Source organism: Lolium perenne, chromosome 6 (genome assembly GCF_019359855.2).
Source record: "Lolium perenne isolate Kyuss_39 chromosome 6, Kyuss_2.0, whole genome shotgun sequence".
Lineage (NCBI taxonomy): Eukaryota > Viridiplantae > Streptophyta > Magnoliopsida > Poales > Poaceae > Lolium > Lolium perenne.
The window spans coordinates 194,733,611-194,754,824 of record NC_067249.2 but is presented as its reverse complement, the minus strand read 5'-3'; the positions used below and the strand labels follow the sequence as shown (position 1 = coordinate 194,754,824).

The 21,214-nt window shown below is 45.3% G+C and overlaps 2 protein-coding genes across 3 annotated transcripts; one reads left to right on the top strand and one right to left on the bottom strand.

Annotated features, from left to right (window-relative positions):
* The first annotated feature begins 3,315 nt into the window (after positions 1-3,315).
* LOC127306536 (V-type proton ATPase subunit G1) lies at positions 3,316-6,966 on the top strand. Of its 2 annotated transcripts, none has more exons than XM_051337192.2 (4): positions 3,316-3,475; positions 4,687-4,781; positions 6,335-6,435; positions 6,519-6,966. In XM_051337192.2, the coding sequence occupies exons 2-4, from the start codon at positions 4,694-4,696 to the stop codon at positions 6,660-6,662; spliced, it is 333 nt and encodes a 110-aa protein (XP_051193152.1). In that variant the 5' UTR covers positions 3,316-3,475; positions 4,687-4,693; the 3' UTR covers positions 6,663-6,966. The 2 variants fall into 2 exon arrangements, with proteins under 2 accessions (XP_051193152.1, XP_051193153.1); XM_051337193.2 differs by having other exon boundaries at positions 4,684-4,781.
* A 354-nt stretch (positions 6,967-7,320) lies between these two features.
* On the bottom strand, positions 7,321-11,493 carry LOC127306535 (probable tocopherol O-methyltransferase, chloroplastic). The gene is made up of 6 exons (XM_051337190.2): positions 11,050-11,493; positions 8,461-8,630; positions 8,263-8,367; positions 7,937-8,140; positions 7,722-7,824; positions 7,321-7,601 (listed from the first exon to the last, which is right to left on the bottom strand). The coding sequence occupies exons 1-6, from the start codon at positions 11,399-11,401 to the stop codon at positions 7,456-7,458; spliced, it is 1,080 nt and encodes a 359-aa protein (XP_051193150.1). The 5' UTR covers positions 11,402-11,493; the 3' UTR covers positions 7,321-7,455.
* Positions 11,494-21,214: the final 9,721 nt, after the last annotated feature.

Sequence of the window (21,214 nt, the reverse complement as noted above, 5' to 3'; positions counted from 1 at the left end):
TGCCATGTTTAGCTTCATCCCCGGCCTAAAAAGTTCCTTTATGCTAGAGACTGTGAAACTACAAAAGACTAAATCCACAAAAGTCGTACTGTCCCAATAAATTTTGAAGGAATCTGGCATGAACGAACCACCAAGACGTCATGGTTACCCTTAACTTAAGAGTCTTGTTGGTTTGCAGGATTCGAGATGCAAGAATAGGGGGGGGGGGAAATGGGAATAAAAAAACCATGTGCAAAATAGATAATCTCAAAACACATGAATATTATAAATTGTTGTGTATGGTTTACATAATAATAATAAGCACAGCTAAATTAAAATTAAACCATATAAAGCAGCATAATTGTGATGGTATAATGTCGATAAATGCCTTAAATCTCATACTTCATGTGTAGAAATTCTGAAAGGAGGTCAAGTGAAGTATTAAATTCTCACATTTCTCCAAGACATAGGCAGACAATTTTTTCATTGCTCTATCACTTTGAACCAAACAGATAAAATAGTGCCAACAAAGAAAAAATAATCACATTCCTATTTTTTTCTCCAATTCTAATTAGCCAAATAAACCTTATTTCTAAAAAAAGGCATTCGTTATGTACTTCATGCATCCCTCTCAAGAGCATGTTGCTTGACTACCCGGGGAAGAGAAACAAGAGCACAGAAAAACTAAGCTGAAAGTTCATCCGTGAACACCAATTGATTCTTAATGTAAGCCACAACAATCACATTACACTAAACTAGATGATATCCCGCGCGTTGCTGCGGAATACCCATACATACTTGTTGCGCAGAGAAGAATAAGAAATTCAGTATAAGAAAACACTCAAATAATAAGAAAAAAATGTGGATATCAGGTGATTAACCAATTTAAATTGCACAATATTCTTACACATATAGTTTACATCATCAGATTCCCATGTTTAGGAAATTTCAATATTCTAATCATCGTTTTTTTTAACACCTTATCTTCACACATATAATGGAAACATAAGAATTGTTTGTCTTTACTGCCATGCCATCTTTCTAGGGAAAATATATCTGAAAATTTGCACAATAAATTAGAAGTGTGAGTTTGAATTAGAATGTAGATTAAGATGACATGTTTCAGTACAAACGTTTGAACAAATAATGTAAACATATTCACATATATCATGCAGAATTCGTCATAGTAGGCAGATGAAAACGAACTAAGCAGATAACATTATAGATACTTAATTGTAGCAAGTACCTCCTTACTGAGGCCAGATATAATGCAGGCAGTCTGAGGGCTGGTGTCAAAGAATGACCAACTTTGCACAATAACATAGAACGAAAAAAATGGCACAATAGATAAGTGGACACAATAGTGCTTCTTTTTATTCTCTTATGACTGTAACATGCAACAACAACAAAAAAAGTTAAGAAAATCATGCATCAAGTAAGCAATGCATGTTAAGTAGATTTATGAAGACAACCAACAGCAAGGAGGACATTCATCTTCATTCAGGACAGTTTACACGGAAATATTTGGCAAGGGAAAAAAAAAGAGAGGGAGAACAGGTTATCAGAGATCGACAACACAGATCAGACCAAAGAGAACCTTTACTAAATGAAATATATTGCCGTGGCCATCCTCAGCGCATGAATCGGTGACAGCAGAAGTACAGAACGATACGGTGGCCAGAGAGATTCAGGAGGCCTCGACGACATGCGGGAAAAAAATGTTCTGATCACATATCAAAATATTTCCCATCTAGCCCTCTTATCCATGAACGATTGTACTAATACAGTATTGAAAAGTAGCAAAGGATACACCCATCACCTAGGAGAAATCAGTGATACACAGGGGATGCTGGACCTGGTCTGACGTGATTGCTCTTTTAGCCCTCCTTCTGCCGATCACTTCTGGAAGACATGAATATTCAGTAAGTAGAAAAATAAGGTATATCTTGAATCTTCTTCAGTGCTCATCCTTACAAATATGTCGGACAGAAGGTCGTTCTCAAGGGTTTGATGTTTTCAAGGTGACCAGGAGATACAATTTATATGGACAATGGTTATTTGTAAGATTATCTCAAATATAAACCTGCAGATCATTGTACTGCTTTGTAGTGTACTTCTTAATTCTGCATGTAGCATATAAATCTAATTGTGCCATTGCACCCAAAAATGTACAACAGCATGTGTATCTGTGAATTCAGAGATCCAACAGTCAGGGGTTTTGATGATTTCAAGGTGACCAGAAGATGCAATTTATACGGACAATGGTTATTTGTACGATTATCTCAAATATAAACATGCAGATCATTGTACTGCTTTCTAATGCACTTCTTAATTCTGCATGTAGCATATAAATCTAATTGTGTCATTGCACCCAAGAATGTATAACAACATGTGTACCTGTGAATTCAGAGATCCAACAGGGGTATACGAAATCATCTAAATCGGCACACTGAACCGAGACAGGAAAAAAACAATCAACAGGAAATTCAGTATGTGACGATTGGGGGAAATTTGTACTGGCCTGATTTGGCGAGCGGGTTGAAGTGGAGCGCCAGCGCCGGCAAGGGCTGAAGATTAATTTCGTCCAGCAACCGCGTAGCCCCCGGCGATGAGCTTGGATGGCACATGCGATGAAATCTGTTCGGCTGAGCTAAAATCTGTTAATTCAGATACCTAAGTGGGGAGATTTTAGAGAATGTGACGGGAATGACTCACCGATGGGGATTCAGATCACAACAGGGGCACTGCCTCACAGCTATGGCGGAGACGATGTTGACAAAGCGGGTCCAATGCTCAAAGGGGAGAGAAGAAGATATATAGTTGTGGCATCGGTTACTACAGTTTGGTGGAGATGAAGATAAAAGAACGAATCAATCAATGCAATGCATTAGTGGAGATGAAGAGGGAGGTCGTAGTGGAGAAGGCGAAAGGTGGAGGCAACCATCCGCAACGGGCTGCTCAAATTGTGTTGACGTGGCTTCACAGGAGGGCAAGAAAATGGGGTCGGCTATTTAGAAAGAGAAGATTGGAAGTCCAAAATAGTTTCCTCTTATGCCACCTTCATCGCAGACACCACTAGTAGAGACATACAAACATAAAACTAACTTAGAGACGCAATGACAGAGAAACACAATGACTGCGCCACAAATTTCTTTGAACTTAGAGACGCATTCATTCTACTCTCTTCATTACAAAAATATAAGGTATATATATATGTTTTCTAGTTTGACCATCTTTTTTACAATATGATGAGCATCTACCATATCGAGAGACTCCACAAGAAACAATATAGGAAGTCGTGAAAAAAAGTAATAATAATACCGTGATAACTGCCACACCTGAATCCATCAAGCCCACAGGATCATTGCCTCGAACAGGTCACGGGTCAGCTTCGTGTACCTTCGGACCTACCCCTCGTCGCCAGCCACAGATCGGTTCCTGCAATTCCATCTCAAGATCCTCATTGTGTGGAATCGTCAAGCGTCCAACCGTGCAGGTACGATCCCTTTCGGCTCCACTCCACGGACAAGTTTCCCTTCTCGCTCTCTCTTTCAATCGATGCAAATCCGGAGCTCCCCGTGACTCCCAGCGGGCCGCATCTTGATCCGATTCTTTTTGCGTCGCATCTCAAGAAGGAAGGACGATCGAACAGAATTGCATCTGCCCGATCTTATCTTTCCAATGCGGTCATTTGTGGATCGCACGAGTCATGACGATTGTTGCCTCGCACTGGCAGCTGTAGATTTCTGTTTCCACTCTCTTTAGCCGAACATAAAACAACAATTTCTGGTTTAATCGCATGTATTTCTGGTGAAAATAGGCTTAAATTTACAATTGTGGCGATTGTTTTGGAACTTATAGATGGAAGATTTGGATTAAAACTAGTTTTTTGGTGCGCATGCATAGAGATAGGATCCTCTGAATTCTTAACTCCAAGCCAAAGTGCGGCCCTTTCCAAATGCAGTACAGGAGAGCTGCTGCCTTTGTATGAAGCTTTAGGGGAAACAACTCAATCTCAGCTTTGGTCTTTCCACAAACAAGATACCAGTAAGCAAACTCAATTATAGAAAACCAGGCCCCAAAAATGCAGAAAGCAGCAAACCCTCTCAGATACAACAAGATGCCTAAGCCATTGAATGCTGACTTCTTATATACCTCTGAAATCAAAGTACAGACGGATGCTTCTGAATACAAATTAGCGATGAATATAAAGTTAATTGTGATATGATACGCCAGTCGTGCGTATTGGTCCAAAAGTTATCCCTGGGGAATATCACATTAGATAAATAGCACCCCCTGTGGTTTTCTATACCTTCTCCTTACAGGCTTATATATTGCTTGATTTAATATATTCTCTTTATGCTGATTGTGAAAATTTAGGGTTTAACCGGTGTACCTTTTGGGTCCCGGGTTGCATGTTTATATAGGCTGGAAAAGCCCCAGCCGGAGCATTACAAGGGTATGACCTAGGTCGGTGTACTACACCGTACCCAGAGTCATATACGGTATACATGTATTCTAACACTGATAAGATGTACTGCATACAATACTATATTAGAGAGTCTGGCCTTTATATGATGTAAAGCTTGTACGGATCTATCTGTTTAGAACTTGTCATATTTATCTTGGCCTTCTTTATGTGCCCTTGTGTACAATGATATGTTTAGGGTCTTTTATCTGAATCCTTGTCCATCATGCCTGTAGCAGAAGGGAGATGGATGCTAACAGACGCCAAGGGGGAATTCAGCAATTATTAGCTGCAGAGCAGGAAGCTCAACAAATAGTGAATGCTGCTAGGACCGGTAATTATTTTATCGATTTTGTTAGTATAGTGAGTTGAGCACAGTACACCACTGGTGGAGCAAAATCTTATGCAGTATGCTATATGTTTAATGTGTTTACCAGCATTACTACTAACTGTATCTTATTTTTTCATTTTTTCCACTGCCAGCATTACTACGTATCTAGTTTCATCATTTTATTTTCAAATGGTGATCAATTTAGAATTGGAATAAGTTTATGGTATTGATTTTGGTATACTTGTGCTCATTTTGACAAAACTCACATAATCACATGTTTTTCGTTGTTGTGATCCATGTCTACATATTTTGTTTGGTCCCCGCTGCTGTTTCACACCAAACTTCAATTATCTGGACTATGCAGTGAAATACATAGATTTTTAGAAGCCATTTTTAGCTTTAGATTTTTTTTAAGTGCTAATTGCTAATCGCTGGCACAAACATGTTTATACCCATTCTTTCTTTAAAACTTTTCAAAAACTCTGTCAATATCTGCATAGGGCACCTTCATCTGTTTTCATCATTTTATTAAATATGGTTACCAATTTAGAGCAATTAACAACACAAGATTTCCATGTCTACCGAAAGTTGTCTTTCAAATTAATATAACTCTTTGGAGAATGCAAATTAAGATAATTCTAATCTATATTTTTGCCGTAGAAGATAACTCTAATCTCAATGGTGACCATTTCGGAATGGGAATAAGTTCTATGGTATTGATTTCGGAATTCTTGCGCTCATTTTGACCAAACTCAGATGTTTTTCGTTGTTGAGATTCATGACTACATATTTAGTTTGGTCCTCGCTGCTGTTTCACACCAAACTTCAATTATTTGAATCTACCAAAGTACAGTCTGGACTATGCAATAAAATACCCAGCTTTTTAGTAGCCATTTTTAGCTTTTGTTTTAAAATTTCAAAAATGTTCTAATTGGTGATCCCTGGAACAAACATGTTTTCACCCATTCTTGCTCTAAAACTTCAAAGAAAAGTCTCTGTCAATATTTGCATAGAGCACCTTCATCTGTTTTCATTATTTTGTTAAATACGGTTACCAATTTAGAGCAATTAACAACACAAGATTTCCATGTCTACCAAAAGTTTTCTTTGAAATTAAGATAACTCTTATAAGAATACAAATTAAAATAACTATAATCTCAATGGTGATCATTTGAGAATCAGAATAAGCTCTATGGTATTGGTTTTGGTATACTTATGCTCATTTTCACCAAACTCAGATGGTTTTTTTGGTGTGGTGATCTATGACTATGTATCTCATTTGATCCTTAAATACTATATATTTCTTTATTACACGCTGCTGTATCACACCAAATTTCAATTCCTTGGATCTACAAAACAACAATCTGGACAATGCAGTGAAATGCACAGCTTTTTAGAAGCCATTTCAGCTTTTGCTTTAAAATTTGCAAAAAAACCTGCTAATTAGTAATCTCTGTCACTGATATATTTCTTACCATTCTTGCTATGCTGCCTATAGAACTGACATGCAAAATGATTGGTTTGAAACTGATCACATGTTGACTACTACTTGGCAGCTAAGTCAGCGAGGCTTAGGCAGGCTAAAGAGGAGGCTGAGAGGGAGATAGCTGAATATCGTGCTCAGATGGAGGCTGACTTTCAGAGGAAGGTTGCAGAGGTATGCTTCATTTTTACCCAATTATTATTTTCATAGAATTAGAGGAGCTACATTGGTCCTAACCTATCTGCTCTTTTTTCTAGAGTAGCGGGGATTCCGGTGCAAACGTCAAGCGCCTTGAGCAAGAAACTTCTACGAAAATTAAGCAATTAAATCAACAGGCTGCGAGCATCTCCCCTGAGGTGATCCACATGCTTCTTAGGCATGTCACTACCGTGAGTAACTGAGAACTGGGAAGAACTCTGATCAAGCCAAGATTTGGCCTGGAGTTTGACCATCTGTTTATCTATCCCAGAGATGCGATGAGAAATGACTCTTCAGTTTTTGCCACGAAACTTCTTTTTGACCATGCAATAATCTGCCGTTTTTAGGGCAGACATGTCTTGTTGTTAGACAGTAAACACCCTTGATTTTTATTTGTGACTGTACAGTAAATATCATTGATTTTTATTCGGCTTCGTTTGATAGCTTTTATGTATACTCAGATGTTGGAATTTGAAAGTTAATATAAGACGTGTTTGTTCTTCTGCATTGACACCTCTTTGCAACCCTCTTTATTTGAGAGCTGAACTGAAGCAAAGGACAGATACTACGCATCTGCATTGTGCTATTAAGTAGTTTTTGTCTAAGAGCTGGATTTTAGAGTACACGCGTGGATCAGGCTCCTATCAACAACCTGGCGCACACATCTACAGCAAGGAGGAGGTATTATCTGCTGTTTCTGCGCTTTGGATAAGCTGTGTTAAAACCTGATGGTGTCTTTGTCTTGCATGAATAGCATCTCATTTTTTCTTCGTTTTTAGTAATCAATCCATATCAGCATGTATAGACATTTCTTTGCTTGCTCTTTTGTAACATCAGTATTACTAATAAATCTGTGGAGAATTTTACTTCAGAAGCCACGTTTATTATATGACACTAAGGTACAGAGGTAGGGCAACACAAATTATTCAGCTACAAGGCTTCAGCATGCCGAGTGTATTACAATGGAGAAATCACAATCATGTGGTTTCTATCATCCTATGCTGGGCTAGCAATGGGAGTTTCTTCTCCTTCTATGGCTGTTTGGGGTTTGCGGCAGGTGATGATGGTGAACTTGATGAGGCCTTTCTTGTAGCCTTGAATCATGAGAGGCATCACCAGTGCTCCCTTTATCGTCTTCCATCCTTCAGATGGGTAAAGCCCAAGTTGAGATGTAAATCAGTCCAAAAAGAATCATGAACAGATCGTTTCATTTTGGTGCAGCTGATGGGCCGTACAGAGTGGGAAAGAAGCTAAGATCATACCACTTCTTAGAAGAGAAGTGAAGCCTTTCCATGTCAGTGCTGATTGGATAACAGCAGGCCAAAATGGTGCAACGTTTTCCGACCAGTCAGCCGTCTTGATATCCTGATATCTCAGACAGTACAAGTGTGAGATCGTGCAAATTTGTGTATGAGGTAGATAGAATCAATCAAATTAATTCAGAGCTCCTAATTTGGGGGGGGGGGGAAAGAAATACCTCAAGGGACAATGACTCGGCAATCTTGACATAATCATTAGGCGAGCACCAATCTGGGAGGTAATATGCATCACAAATCTTTTTCAAGAGATTCAGCTCGTCAGGTTTCAATGAGTCTTCAGACAGCGCTAGGTTCCTATGGCACCAGGTAACAATGATGATCGGTGCTCCAGGAGCTGCGACGCGTGCCAGCTCGCCTACGAACTGATACATGATTCAGTAGGATTTGACATAATACCCAATACTAATTTTCATCAGGTGAGTGGGCTAATTTATGGTTTTGCAGTGACACGTACTGTTAGGTTTCTTTTCAGAAGTATGTTTACCTTCTTTTTGTTCGGCATGTGCTCACCACTCTCCATAGACCAAACTAGATCAAACTGCCCATCGGGAAAAGGTTGATCCAGAGCATCAGCAACTTGGAAAGAAGCCTATGCCAAGCATGTCCACAACATTGTTACTCCTAGCGTTAAAACCAACTGAAATCCCAAACCAATTGCCAAGAGTGGAACAGTAAGGCACACCTTATCCGACAACCCCTGTGCCGCAGCGAGGGCATTTCCTCTCTCAGCTTGCACAGGGCTCAATGTGATCCCGCGACACTGTGCTCCGTATTTGTTCGCCAGGTATCTTGAGCTACCACCGATTCCACACCCAACATCGACTATCATTTTGGGTTTGTTCGCCGGATCGTCTGAAAGCACAAACACCAGCACAAGCGAACTGTTAGTAGCAGCAATGCATATTTGCAGCACATATTACGCTGATTGTCCATACATGAGACATTACAGCCAATTTTCCTAGTTCTGCTTGTTTTGAAACAAGGTGCTACTATCCTTTAAGATGTCTCGTTTAGTCCATTTTTATGAATTTGAACTTGGTTGATTCCCAATGCAGCTGTGCTGCAAGATATTACGGCAGCCTTGAACTGGAGATGTGGTTGTTGTTATGCACTTGTAATACTTATGACCGAATATATGTTTTTTAAAAATAAATTACAAGCAGTTCTAGTGCGTGAATAATCTAGGACATTATTTCCATGCCATCTTAATAAATAATAATAATAAAATAGGGTTACTCTCGACCTTCCAAAATTGACTTTTATATGATCAGAGTAAGCAGAAAATAAGTCACACTCTAGCACCAATTATAATATACTGTCATGCATACTATAAGAGACTACAAAGTGAATTTCTCAGAAAAAGTATATTTCAAATCTACTTAAGACAATCATAAAAAAAGTAGAAGTACAAGTACTCTATAGAAATTGAAAGGGAACGCCCAAAAAATAATTTGTAAGGGAGGGAATTGTTACGGCGGACTTCCTCCATCCGTGACTAAGTGTATGTATACCTTTTTAAACTCTCATATTTGACCAAACTTTTATGAAAAAAAGGTAGAAACATATATGACATCAAATTAGTATATTATACTCCCTCCATCCATAAAAAGATGTCGGAGATTCGTTTAAATTCGGATGTATCCATACACTAAAACGTGTATAGATACATCTAAATTCGGACAAATTTGAGACATCCGTTTGTGGACAAAGGTATTATTAAATTATGTCTCAAGATGGATCTAGTGGTACTAATTTAGTGTAATAAATCACGCCACTATTTTCTAAACAATTTGTCAAATTTAATAAAGTTTGACTTGGGTTAAAAGCTGAACGTGGACTACTGCACTGGTGCGGCCTTAAGGGCTGATCATCGAGAGGTGTACTGTATAGTGGACGCGGCTTGCCTGCGGCCTTTTTGTGCGACCATCCGTGCGACCGAACCATTCATTGCTCATCCCACGGCTATCCCTGCTGCAACTCTCTTCGCTGGTTTTTTTTTTACGAAAAGGAAAATAGAAATACGGCGAATATACTCGCGACTGCGTATCGATGCCCACCTCGCATCGCAGTCTCTCCAGAGCCCAGTCAGATCAAAATTTTCGCACCTGATAGCGGAAGGACGGCGGTAGGGGCACGGTGTAGGTCGGCAACCTCGAGGCCGCAAGTAGCATGTCAGCGTCCACACGTCGTACATGATCTAGATCCATGGCCGTGGCGGCGGCCACAACGATGTACGGCGGTCCTGCAGATGGAGTGATCAATGGCAGCCACCGCAGCTCTAGTCCAGCTGACTTGATTCTCTCTCGTGCATACATTGGCATCTCTCCCAATCCATTTTCTTTCTTGCACTTGCTTGCGGGCGTTCTAGTCATCCATTTGCCTCGCTGCCGCTAGAGATTGCCTCTCGCAAAACAACCTCGGCTCGGCCAGCGGCGCAAGGCCACCAACTCCACCTTACGCGGCGTCTGCATCGTGTGTCCCCAACGAGGCCGCTGTGGTGGAGGAACTGCCGGGGTCGCGACTCCGCCCTCCAGTTCCAGAAATACCTGCCGCCATGGCCATGTCCACCATGTCTGGTCTGTCTCCGTCGCGCTCACCCAGTGGTCACGACGAGGAAGACGATGAACATGCGCACTCCCGTGGGAGGTGGGCCGGTGGGGCGGCGCTCCTGTTCTCTGGATGTATGTCGAATCGAGAGGACATACGGGGTACGACCGTAGTGCCGTACGATGAGAAGAAGAATGAAATAAGGAAGCAGTTTGTATTTTCTTTTACGGCCGATGGAAAAACTGGGAGCAGCCACACGATCCTAAATGAAGAGAAGGTCGCACGGATGGTCGCATCAAGAGGCAACAGGCAAGCCGCGTCCCTGTATAGTAGTAGTATACACAGACTTTCCTTTTAAACGCCATCGTTGCAAACTGCTAGACAGCTAGTTGAGTCTAGTGGGCACGACCACTGTATGTAAAGCACTACTAGTACGAGCAAGAGGCTATTGGCAGAACAGAACAGAGATGACACAAGCGAGCTCAATCCGAAGAGCGTGCGGTCCTCCTAGCCCGTGTCATCTCGTACTTACAAAAAGCAATGGTCATTAGCGTGGCAACTGGCAGGTAAAGGTAAGCCGGGCAGATAGCTCGGGTCAATATACACTGTACAAGTCCACACCGTACTCGGGATTGTAGTACTGTACCACTCAGGTGAAGGTAACTGACGGACTGATACAAAAACTGCAACTGCAAGCGTATGATCCGGAGCGTACTCTACTCACCGGGAACGGCGGCGAAGGCGAGCGCCTCCTCGACCATGCGGATCTGGGCGCGGCGGTGGTCGGACATGTCGGCGGCCTGGCCGGCGTCGTAGAAGCCGTGGTGCATGTGCTCGCCCCAGATGCTCTCCCAGAGGCCGGACGACTCGTCGTAGAGCCCCGCGATGCCCTCGTTCAGCCCCGGCGGCGCCGACGCGTCGGCCACGGCAGCGGTCGCCATCGGGCCGGCGGGGAACGTCGGTCGGCGGCGGCAGAAGAGACCGGCGGGCGGGGCGGGCGAGGCGCGGTGGCGGAGGCGCGGGGTGGAGGCAGTGGAGGGGAGGAGTGAGTGGAGCAGGGCGGCAGAGTTGGCCATTCTTTGTAATCGGGGCCTGCCCGGCAGCTCTGCGCTGGGCAGAATTTTTTAGTGACGCCCGTGGCCAGGCGTGCCAATGGCGTTTAGCTCGGCCCCGTTGCCGGATTGGCTGGGGTGAGGGTGAGGCAGACGGTGCGCGACGAAATGAGATCGCAGAATTTTGTTACGTAGCGAATTGGAAAAGGAAAATATGGGAACAGACATGGGGTTGTTGTCAAAGATGGGCAGGCGAGCACACTGTGCCGGTGCTGCACAAGTGTGCACGGTGAGAAATTGGCCTAACTGACTCCGACTCCATGACGTCGTGCACCGGATGCCAATCGTGTACCGCAGTTTCTGTAGAGAGCATGTACATAGGACGCGTTTGGTAGCCTGTATGGATTTCTTCCACCACTACGCCAGTAAGATGGGTTTCCCTGCGCATCGCGAACGGGTCATAGGCCATGAAAGGCGAGTCGTTTGGTAGACTAGCCGGCCTTTTCTGCGATGGAGAGGGAAGCCAGACCCCATCGTTTGGTTGCCCGTTTCCACTATTTTCTTCCCTGCTCGTGCAGCCCACAACGTGTTTGGTTGCACATAGCTGAGTACTGTGGTAACTCCTTCCCTTAGAGTGGTGAGGTTACCCAGCATTGAATAACAGCACACATCAGATTCAGTTCATCACAAAAGGTGATGGTAATACACAGCAACTAGTTAGTGAGCGATGCATCACGAGCGAAGCAACTACTTTGTGATGCATCACAGGTTCATCACACGAGGGGTTAGTATATACCACCTCGAACAAGTTCATCATTACATACCGGGGATCAGGTTATAACAAGTTCTAGCTAATGGAAGGATACAAGATCACCTACCAAAATCAGCAGATCATGACGAAGGAAGCAGAAGCACTAAGCAGGAAACTGGTTGCGGAGCCAGGTCCTAAGCCAGCTCCTCCTCTCCGGTGGCTGCAGCTTACGGTAGATGGCATACTCTACTTCATTGTCTGCAATGAAGTCGATAGCCCTGACCAGCAAGTTAGGCTGGAACAGTTGCGCCTTGCACACAAATCGGGGAGTGAAGATTGTCTTCATCTGAGCGTAGTTCGTGATCGGGGTGCCGACGTGCTAATGGTGTTTCGGGTAGCGCTGCAATCCACAAGGAACAACTGTTAGTGCAGACGAAATTCACATATATATACTTTCAGATCTATGTAGAACTCAATGAGCTTCGTACATGGATGTACTCGTCCGCCATCCCTTCAGCACTGCCGTAGAAGCAGCAACCATCTTCGCTCCAGTTCAGAATGCGATCGGATTTCATCTTCATAATGACGCTCCACTTCGTCCTCCAGTTTCTGATGTGGTTGTACAGCTGAAGAGTGGTGACATGTACGCCGGCGAATGCAAGAACATCCGCTGCTACCTGCTTCATCTGATGCTCCTTGAATTCCATGTTGAAGCAGACGCCGCTACGGACGAGCTAAACCAACAGGTTCAGCACAAACTCTAATAGCTCAGGTTTCCAAACCATGACTGGTTTGCTTGCAATTAGACATGGCTAAGCATTCACAGTAGACGCAGACAGATCACGGGAGCCCAAAGGTATGATCGCCTACATGACAAGCACTAACATATCAATGAACTATCACCACTACCAGTACCACATCCACATCCATATCCTTACGCACTAGCAGATCAATGAACTACCACTACCACATCAATGAACAACACGATAAGTAAGAGCGGTGATGTCTACGGGTGCTTCTATTCTTGTAGACAGTGTTGGGCCTCCAAGAGCAGAGGTTTGTAGAACAGCAGCAAGTTTCTCTTAAGTGGATCACCCAAGGTTTATCGAACTCAGGGAGGAAGAGGTCAAAGATATCCCTCTCATGCAACCCTGCAACCACAAAGCAAGAAGTCTCTTGTGTCCCCAACACACCTAATAGGTGCACTAGTTCGGCGAAGAGATAGTGAAATACAAGTGGTATGAATGTATATGAGCAAGAGTAACGGTGCTGTAAAAAGTGCTTGTCAAGCGTGCGCTTGATGGTAGTAATATTGGCAAAGATAAATGCAAGAAAACAAGAAACAAGCAAATGATAGCGATATTTAGGAACAAGGCCTAGGGATCATACTTTCACTAGTGGACACTCTCAACATTGATCACATAATGTATCAAATAGATAGATGCTAGACTCTACACCCTCTTGTTGGATGATGAACACCACTAACTGTGTAGGATTACACGAACCCTCAATGCCGGAGTTAACAAGCTCCACAATATTCAATGTTCATATTTAAATAACCTTAGAGTGCATAACAGATCAACATAACCAAACCAAGTACTAACATAGCATGCACACTGTCACCTTCACACTACGAAAGGAGGAATAGATCACATCAATACCATCATAGCAATAGTTAACTTCATAATCTACAAGAGATCACAATCATAGCCTACGCCAAGTACCACACGATGCACACACTGTCACCATTACACCGTGCAGGAGGAATAAACTACTTTAATAACATCACTAGAGTAGCACACAGATAAATTGTGATACAAAACACATTGCAATCATAAAGAGATATAAATAAGCACTTCACTATGCTACTCTGAATTACTCTCTGGCAAGATAACGAACACTAATTCATCATGTAGGCAAACCTTAAAGATGCATTCCCAAGTACTAATGAACACCCCACGCTGTCACTTTGAGCATTCACAGGAGGTACTAACACACCACAATTTCATAGAGACATCCAACTCAAATCATAACTCAGTGAATAAGTATTCTGTGAAATATAGCCTAAGAGACCAACACGATGCACACACTGTCACCTTTACACACGTGGGACAAGGAGTCTCCGGAGATCACATAAGTAAAATCCACTTGACTAGCATAATGACATCTAGATTACAAGCATCATCATATGAATCTCAATCATGTAAGGCAGCTCATGAGATTATTGTATTGAAGTACATAGGAGAGAGATGAACCACATAGCTACCGGTACAGCCCCGAGCCTCGATGGAGAACTACTCCCTCCTCATGGGAGACAGCAGCGTTGATGAAGATGGCGGTGGTGTCGATGGAGGAGCCTTCCGGGGGCACTTCCCTGTCCCGGCGGCGTGCCGGAACAGAGACTCCTGTCCCCCAGATCTTGGCTTCGCGATGGCGGCGGCTCTGGAAGGTTTTTTCTGGTTTCATCGAACGTGGTCGAGGTTTTAGGTCAGGGACGACTAAATAGGCGAAGAGGCGGAGTCGGAGGGGCCACGGGGTGCCCACACACTAGGGGGGCGCGGCCAAGGCCTGGGCTGCGCCACCCTGTCGTCTGGGGCCCACAGGGCCCTCCTCTGGCGGTTCTCGGGTGTTCTGGAAGCTTCGTGGAAAAATAGGATGTTGGGCATTAATTTCGTCCGATTCCGAGAATATTTCCTTACTAGGATTTCTGAAACCAAAAACAGCAGAAAACAGCAACTGGCCCTTCGGCATCTCGTCAATAGGTTAGTTCCGGAAAACGCATAAATATGACATATAATGTGTATAAAACATGTAGATATCATCAATAATGTGGCATGGAACATAAGAAATTATCGATACGTCGGAGACGTATCAACATCCCCAAGCTTAGTTCCTGCTCGTCCCGAGCAGGTAAACGACAACAAAGATAATTTCTGGAGTGACATGCCATCATAACCTTGATCATACTATTGTAAGCATATGTAATGAATGCAGCGATCAAAACAATGGTAATGACATGAGTAAACAACTGAATCATAAAGCAAAGACTTTTCATGAATAGTACTTCAAGACAAGCATCAATAAGTCTTGCATAAGAGTTAACTCATAAAGCAATAAATCAAAGTAAGGGTATTGAAGCAACACAAAGGAAGATTAAGTTTCAGCGGTTGCTTTCAACTTATAACATGTATATCTCATGGATATTGTCAATGTAAAGTAATATAACAAGTGCAATATGCAAGTATGTAGGAATCAATGCACAGTTCACACAAGTGTTTGCTTCTTGAGGTGGAGAGAGATAGGTGAACTGACTCAACATAAAAGTAAAAGAATGGCCCTTCAAAGAGGAAAGCATCGATTGCTATATTTGTGCTAGAGCTTTTATTTTGAAAACATGAAACAATTTTGTCAACGGTAGTAATAAAGCATATGTATCATGTAAATTATATCTTACAAGTTGCAAGCCTCATGCATAGTATACTAATAGTGCCCGCACCTTGTCCTAATTAGCTCGGATTACCAGGATTATCATCGCAATACACATGTTTTAACCAAGTGTCACAAAGGGGTACCTCTATGCCGCCTTGTTATCACCAGATTTTGGCCAAATCAGGAGGTGGGCCGTAAGGGAGATGGGCTTGGAAGACTACATGTGGAAGATCTCTGAAGCGGCCTTGCACGAAGAATTTGGGCTAGATTGCCCGTGTATCTTTAGTTATAGTAGATCGCATCTTAGATTAAAACTTAGAGTTTGTATCGTGCACGGTGGGGATTGTTCCCACGTTAGAAAGTCCCCTGGACTATAAATATGTATCTAGGGTTTATGAAATAAACAACAACCAACGTTCAACCAACAAATCAATCTCGGCGCATCGCCAACTCCTTCGTCTCGAGGGTTTCTACCGGTAAGTATCATGCTGCCTAGATCGCATCTTGCGATCTAGGCAGCATAAGCTTTATGTTGTTCATGCGTTGCTCGTACTGAAGCCTTTTTGATGGTGAGCAACGTAGTTATCATAGATGTGTTAGGGTTAGCATTAGTTCTTCGTATAACATGCTATCGTAGTGCAACCCTTGCATATCTAGCCGCCCTTACACCTATCTTAGGTGTAGGGGCGGCACCCCGCTTGATCATTATTTAGTAGATCCGATCCGTTACGGTTGCTCCTTGTTCTTCAAGGATTAGTTTAATATCTGCAATAGTTAGGCCTTACAAAGGGTTGGAGGATCCAGCGGCACGTAGGGTGTCGTTTGCTAGTCCTAGACAGGATGTTCCGGGGATCAACCTCGTGTTGGTTTTTAGGCCCTATCTAGGATCGGCTTACGATTACCGTGCGTGGCCGCGAGGCCCAATCGTGAGTAGGATGATCCGATTATGCGGTGAAAACCCTAAATCGTCGTAGATCGCATTAGCTTTATCTTGATCAAGCAGGACCACCATATATTCGTGCACCTCGTACGAATCATGGGTGGATCGGCTCCTTGAGCCGATTCACAGGATAACCTAAGAGCCGATCGAGGCTCGTATTTAATGTTTACGTGTATGCCATGCAGGAAACTAAGCGAGGCATCTCCATCACCTTCCTGACCAGGTATAGGTCAGGTGGCACGCCCTTGCATTAGCATCGGACGTGTGTACCAGAGGCTTTGCGGGCCGTCGCTCGGAGGGACCAGGGCCAGCCGCAGCCCTAAGTTGTTCCCGGCTCTACTGTGTTGCCCGTCGCTGCCCGCCGGTGGGTTTTGACCGCAACACATTCTGGCACGCCCGGTGGGACAAGCTTCGTCATCAACCACATCGCCATCTACGTCTGAGATGGCGGACGGCACTCCAGTCACGTACGAGGATCTGACCGACGAGCTCAAGAAGAAGTATGACGAGGTCAAAGCTATCCTCGAAGCCGATCTCATCGGCTCTTTCCACAGAACCCGTTCACATGGCATCAGGTGGAAGGGGTTCTCGCCTGATGGTGCACTCGATGGGATAGACCTCTCTGCCCCGTCAGAAGAACGCACCAGGTCCCTACGGCAGGAGATCAACTACTTGGTGGCTCACTCGCTACATCGCCACTCTGAGAACCTGGTAAACACGTTGGAGCGTGTAGCTCTTCGGGTGATCCAGGAGATCATGAGGCACCAGTACTCGCCGTCAGGACCAGCTCTCGGGACGCATCAAGGAGAGTTGCCACTCCAGTCCCGTCCACCGCTGCCATTTGCGTTGGCAGCACCGAAGTGCCGACTTCACCGGCATTCGCCGGATACAAGATCGGTGGTGACCCTAGTGACTGCCAGTTCTTGCATGAGGCGCCTAAGGAGATCCCTCACGGGTACATGTGCACGTATGTGCCAGATTGCGGTAACTGGGCGCTCACGAACCAGGCCACAACATCAGGGACTTCTGGGAAAACAGGAGGAACGTCAGCGACAGATCTTGAGAAGCAGACGTGGCTAACTAAGTACGCCACCCCGACGAACCTCCGTAGCTCAGCTCCTGCGGTTGGCTCGTATCTGGAAAAGCAAGCATGGCTGGCTAAGTACGCCACCCCGGCGAATCTTCGTAGTTCAACTCCCGCAGCCAAAGACAATGGGATCGATCAGTACCATACTGAGAGACCAGTTCGGCATGGTGCCGAAAAGGAGGGCAATCGGCTATTCCAAGCCGTACCCCGATGAGTACGAGATGATCCCGTTACCACCCAAGTATCGGCTCCCTGATTTCTCCAAATTCAGCGGATCAGATGGCTCCAGCTCCATCGAGCATGTGAGCCGATATTTGGCACAACTAGGAACGGCCTCAGTGTCGGATCCACTACGCGTGAGGTTCTTCTCACAGTCCCTCACGGGATCGGCTTTCGGGTGGTACACCTCGTTGCCACCAGACTCGATCCGGACTTGGAAGCAGTTGGAAGAACAGTTCCATATGCAGTACCATTCAGAGGCTTCCGAGTCTGGCCTTGCCGATCTAGCACAAATGCGTCAGAAGCGTGGAGAAACTGTGACAGAATACATCCAGCGCTTCAGGAATCTTAGGAACCGATGTTATTCGGTTCGTGTGACCGAAAAGGAAGCGCCGAGTTGGCGTAGCGGGCCTTGCAGCGCCGCTCAAGGACATGGCCTCCCAAGCAGACTACCCTCACCGGCGCACATGGTTCAGAAACCGTCGGCATATGAACAGCGCCACCGGACCTGTGCAGGGACAAATTCAAGCGTGCGTAGTCCCGGTCGAGGCAGAGGAAGACGAAGTTTCGCGGGAGATCAAGAGGTAGCAGTGGCTGAATGGACTCGGGGGCAACCCTCGTGTCCCGCAAATGGGTAAAGCCACCAGGCCCGCCTGTGGGGTTTGATTTTGACGTGACCAAAACTGAGCAAATCTTCGACCTCCGCTCAAGGAGAAGCGATTGACGATTCCCGAAGGTCTCAAATTCCCCACGGTACAAGAGCTGAACGGAAAGCCATACCGCAAATGGCATAACTCGCTCTCCCATGCCACCAACGACTGCAGGGTGTGGCGTCAGCAGATCCAAATGGCGATAGAAAAAGGACGTCTGATTTTCAACCAGTACGCCATGAAGGTCGACACCCAACCCTTCCCCGCCGTTAACATGGTGGAATGCACTTACCCTGAAAGTTGCCAGCCAGGATCCTCGTTCAGCATCAACATGGTAGGACTTGGACACCACGCTGGCAAGGATGGAGCTGAGGGCAGCTGCTCTCGTAGCAAGGACACAGAGGAGGCCGCTCCACGCGATCGGCTCCGTCATGATGGCAAGCGCTACGTCACAGAGGGAGAAGTGAAGAACATAAGATATCAGCGACCCCTCTCTGATCACCTCCTCAACAAGTATGTGAGTCAGTATGACCAACGCCGACGATCCAGCGATGATGATGAAAGAGATCGTTTGGCTAGAGAAGCCAGAAGACATCGTCGGCACGATCGCGATGAGGAGGAGCACGAGCGCCGTGCCAAAGGAAAATCAAGGGAGCAAGACGACAACGATAGGCACTGGGACTGCCCCTTCTTCCGACAATGCTGGGATTCAGGAATGAGCCGATTGCTCACAATCGGCAATTGCCCAGAATGCAACCAGAAGAAGAAGGAGGCAGCCAACGTGTCCGTGTTCAAGCGCCTAGGGCCTCTCCCACCACAAAGCAAACGCGCTGAGTCCCCTCGGCTGGAAGATCTCGAGGATTCAGAAGACGAGGGACAAGAAGAAGAAGAAGAAGACAGGTACCACCGGCCAAGGTGGTGCCCTGATGGGCTCAGCCGTTCCCAAAAGCGCAGGGTTCAGCGATTGCGTGGCCTGGAGGAAGCCGAAAGATTATACTTGCATACGCTAAGGAAGGCGCGACCTGATCTGGCTGCAAAAGTTCAGCGAACCCTGGACGAAGAGGATCGACCACGGAAAATGGAGTGGCGCCCCAAGCAAAGGAAAGCCGATGATGAAACATCGGCTGGCACAAACATGGTGTTCATCCTTCCTTCGGAGGTTAGCGCTCCAGGATTAAACGATGCACTTAAGGTGGACGACAGCGAGTGCATCGACATGACAAAGGATGAGGTTGGGATGGTCTTGTCCACCGGCCTGACCGAGTAGCAAGAACAAACCAATGAGCAAGTATGGCGAGGCCGATCCTTGGGATCGGCTCCCAAAAATCTATGAAGGGGCATTACAGAACCTTCACTGAGCACTTCAATCAATATGGAGGCCGATTCCAGCAATCGGCCAAAATTATCTTCACCACATGTTCTGCTTACATGCAACGTCGATTTACTTGGCAGCGGTTTTACGACGGCTGATGAGCTAAATCAACCTTGGTCTTACCGGAGTCGACGTGCAAGTACAGTGCCTTGGCTAACCACAAAGCCGATATCTGTAGTCACCTGGCAGATTCGGCTCGGGGGGCATATAGTCAGATGAGCATGCGCAGATAAACATGTGTAAACATGTGTGCAGTGAAACATTGGGGGCCGATTAGGAAAAATCGGCCAGTAAAAAAAAAATTATTTACAACATCGGCGCCCAGTGGAAGAAAGCTGATCAATGACCTGTGCATCCTTGCATCCTCGCCGGTATTCTCGCCTTGATTAAGGCTCGGGGGGCAGCTAACTTGGTAGATGCTCTGTTTGGGGAGTCGATTGGAGTTGCATCGGCTGACCTTGCATCGTGGTTTTCTCTGAAAGCAGTGAGGTGTTGCAGAAGAAGACTGCTAAAGTTACGGAGAGAAGCCAGAAAAGGAGGCCATCGGCTTTTACAGGTTTTGGACCGTCCTGCTGCTGCAAGAAAAGGAAAGGGACTGGATTCTCAAAATAGCCGATGAATAGTCATCGGCTATGGGATTGCGAAAATTTATGGTCAGAGGTCAAATCGCAGTCTGAATTTGAGAAGAGCTTGATTGACGGTCTAATCGATATTTGAGTCCGGCTTCCTGGGCGTCTAAAGGAAAAGGAATCCGATACGTTGCTATCGGTCTTGGTGTGGCAAGCGGAAGGAGTGAAATTGGATTAATTGAAAGATGAATTGAAAGAACAATTTTCATTAATTCAAAGGAGCGGCTTTACAAGAAAGAGCCGATGGCTCTCAAAAGAAGGATCTGGTGCCTAGTGCACTGCTACTACTAGTCCTACTCTACTAGTCATCGATGTCCTCATCGTCGCTGTCGTCGATATCGTCGGCGCTGCTCCCAGGAAGCTCCTCGTCGCTGCTACCCCAGCCCTTGGCCGGAGCTTCGTCTTCCTCGTCATCATCATCATCCTCGCTGTCCGCCCAGGAGCGAAAGCGCTTGGTCGGTGGATACCCGATGGAGGAGGAGGATCCTCCTCCTCTTCCTCCTCGTCATCATCATCGTCTTCGCTGTCTGCCCAAGCGCGGAATCGCTTGGCCGGCAGAAGCTTAGCGGGGGAAGAGGGGCCGCCCTCCTCTTTTTCTTCTTCTTCCTCTACTTCTTCCCCCTTCCCGTCGGGGGAGGTGGGTTTCGCCCAGGGATGGAGGTCGTCTTCACTTTCGCTTATCAGCTCACCATCGATGAGGAACTTGAGGTCCTCTTCCCCATCGGTCAGAGGCAGGTCGCCCTCTGGCGCGTGATCGGAG

Coding starts and splice junctions, on each gene's coding strand:
- LOC127306536 (XM_051337192.2), top strand. CDS start 4,694: ATGGATGCTAACAGACGCCAAGGGGGAATTCAGCAATTATTAGCTGCA. Junction 4,782..6,334: donor AGTGAATGCTGCTAGGACCG/GTAATTATTTTA, acceptor ACTACTTGGCAG/CTAAGTCAGCGAGGCTTAGG. Junction 6,436..6,518: donor TTCAGAGGAAGGTTGCAGAG/GTATGCTTCATT, acceptor TCTTTTTTCTAG/AGTAGCGGGGATTCCGGTGC.
- LOC127306535 (XM_051337190.2), bottom strand. CDS start 11,401: ATGGCCAACTCTGCCGCCCTGCTCCACTCACTCCTCCCCTCCACTGCC. Junction 8,368..8,460: donor CACAGGGGTTGTCGGATAAG/GTGTGCCTTACT, acceptor TGCTTGGCATAG/GCTTCTTTCCAAGTTGCTGA. Junction 8,141..8,262: donor ACATGCCGAACAAAAAGAAG/GTAAACATACTT, acceptor ATCATGTATCAG/TTCGTAGGCGAGCTGGCACG.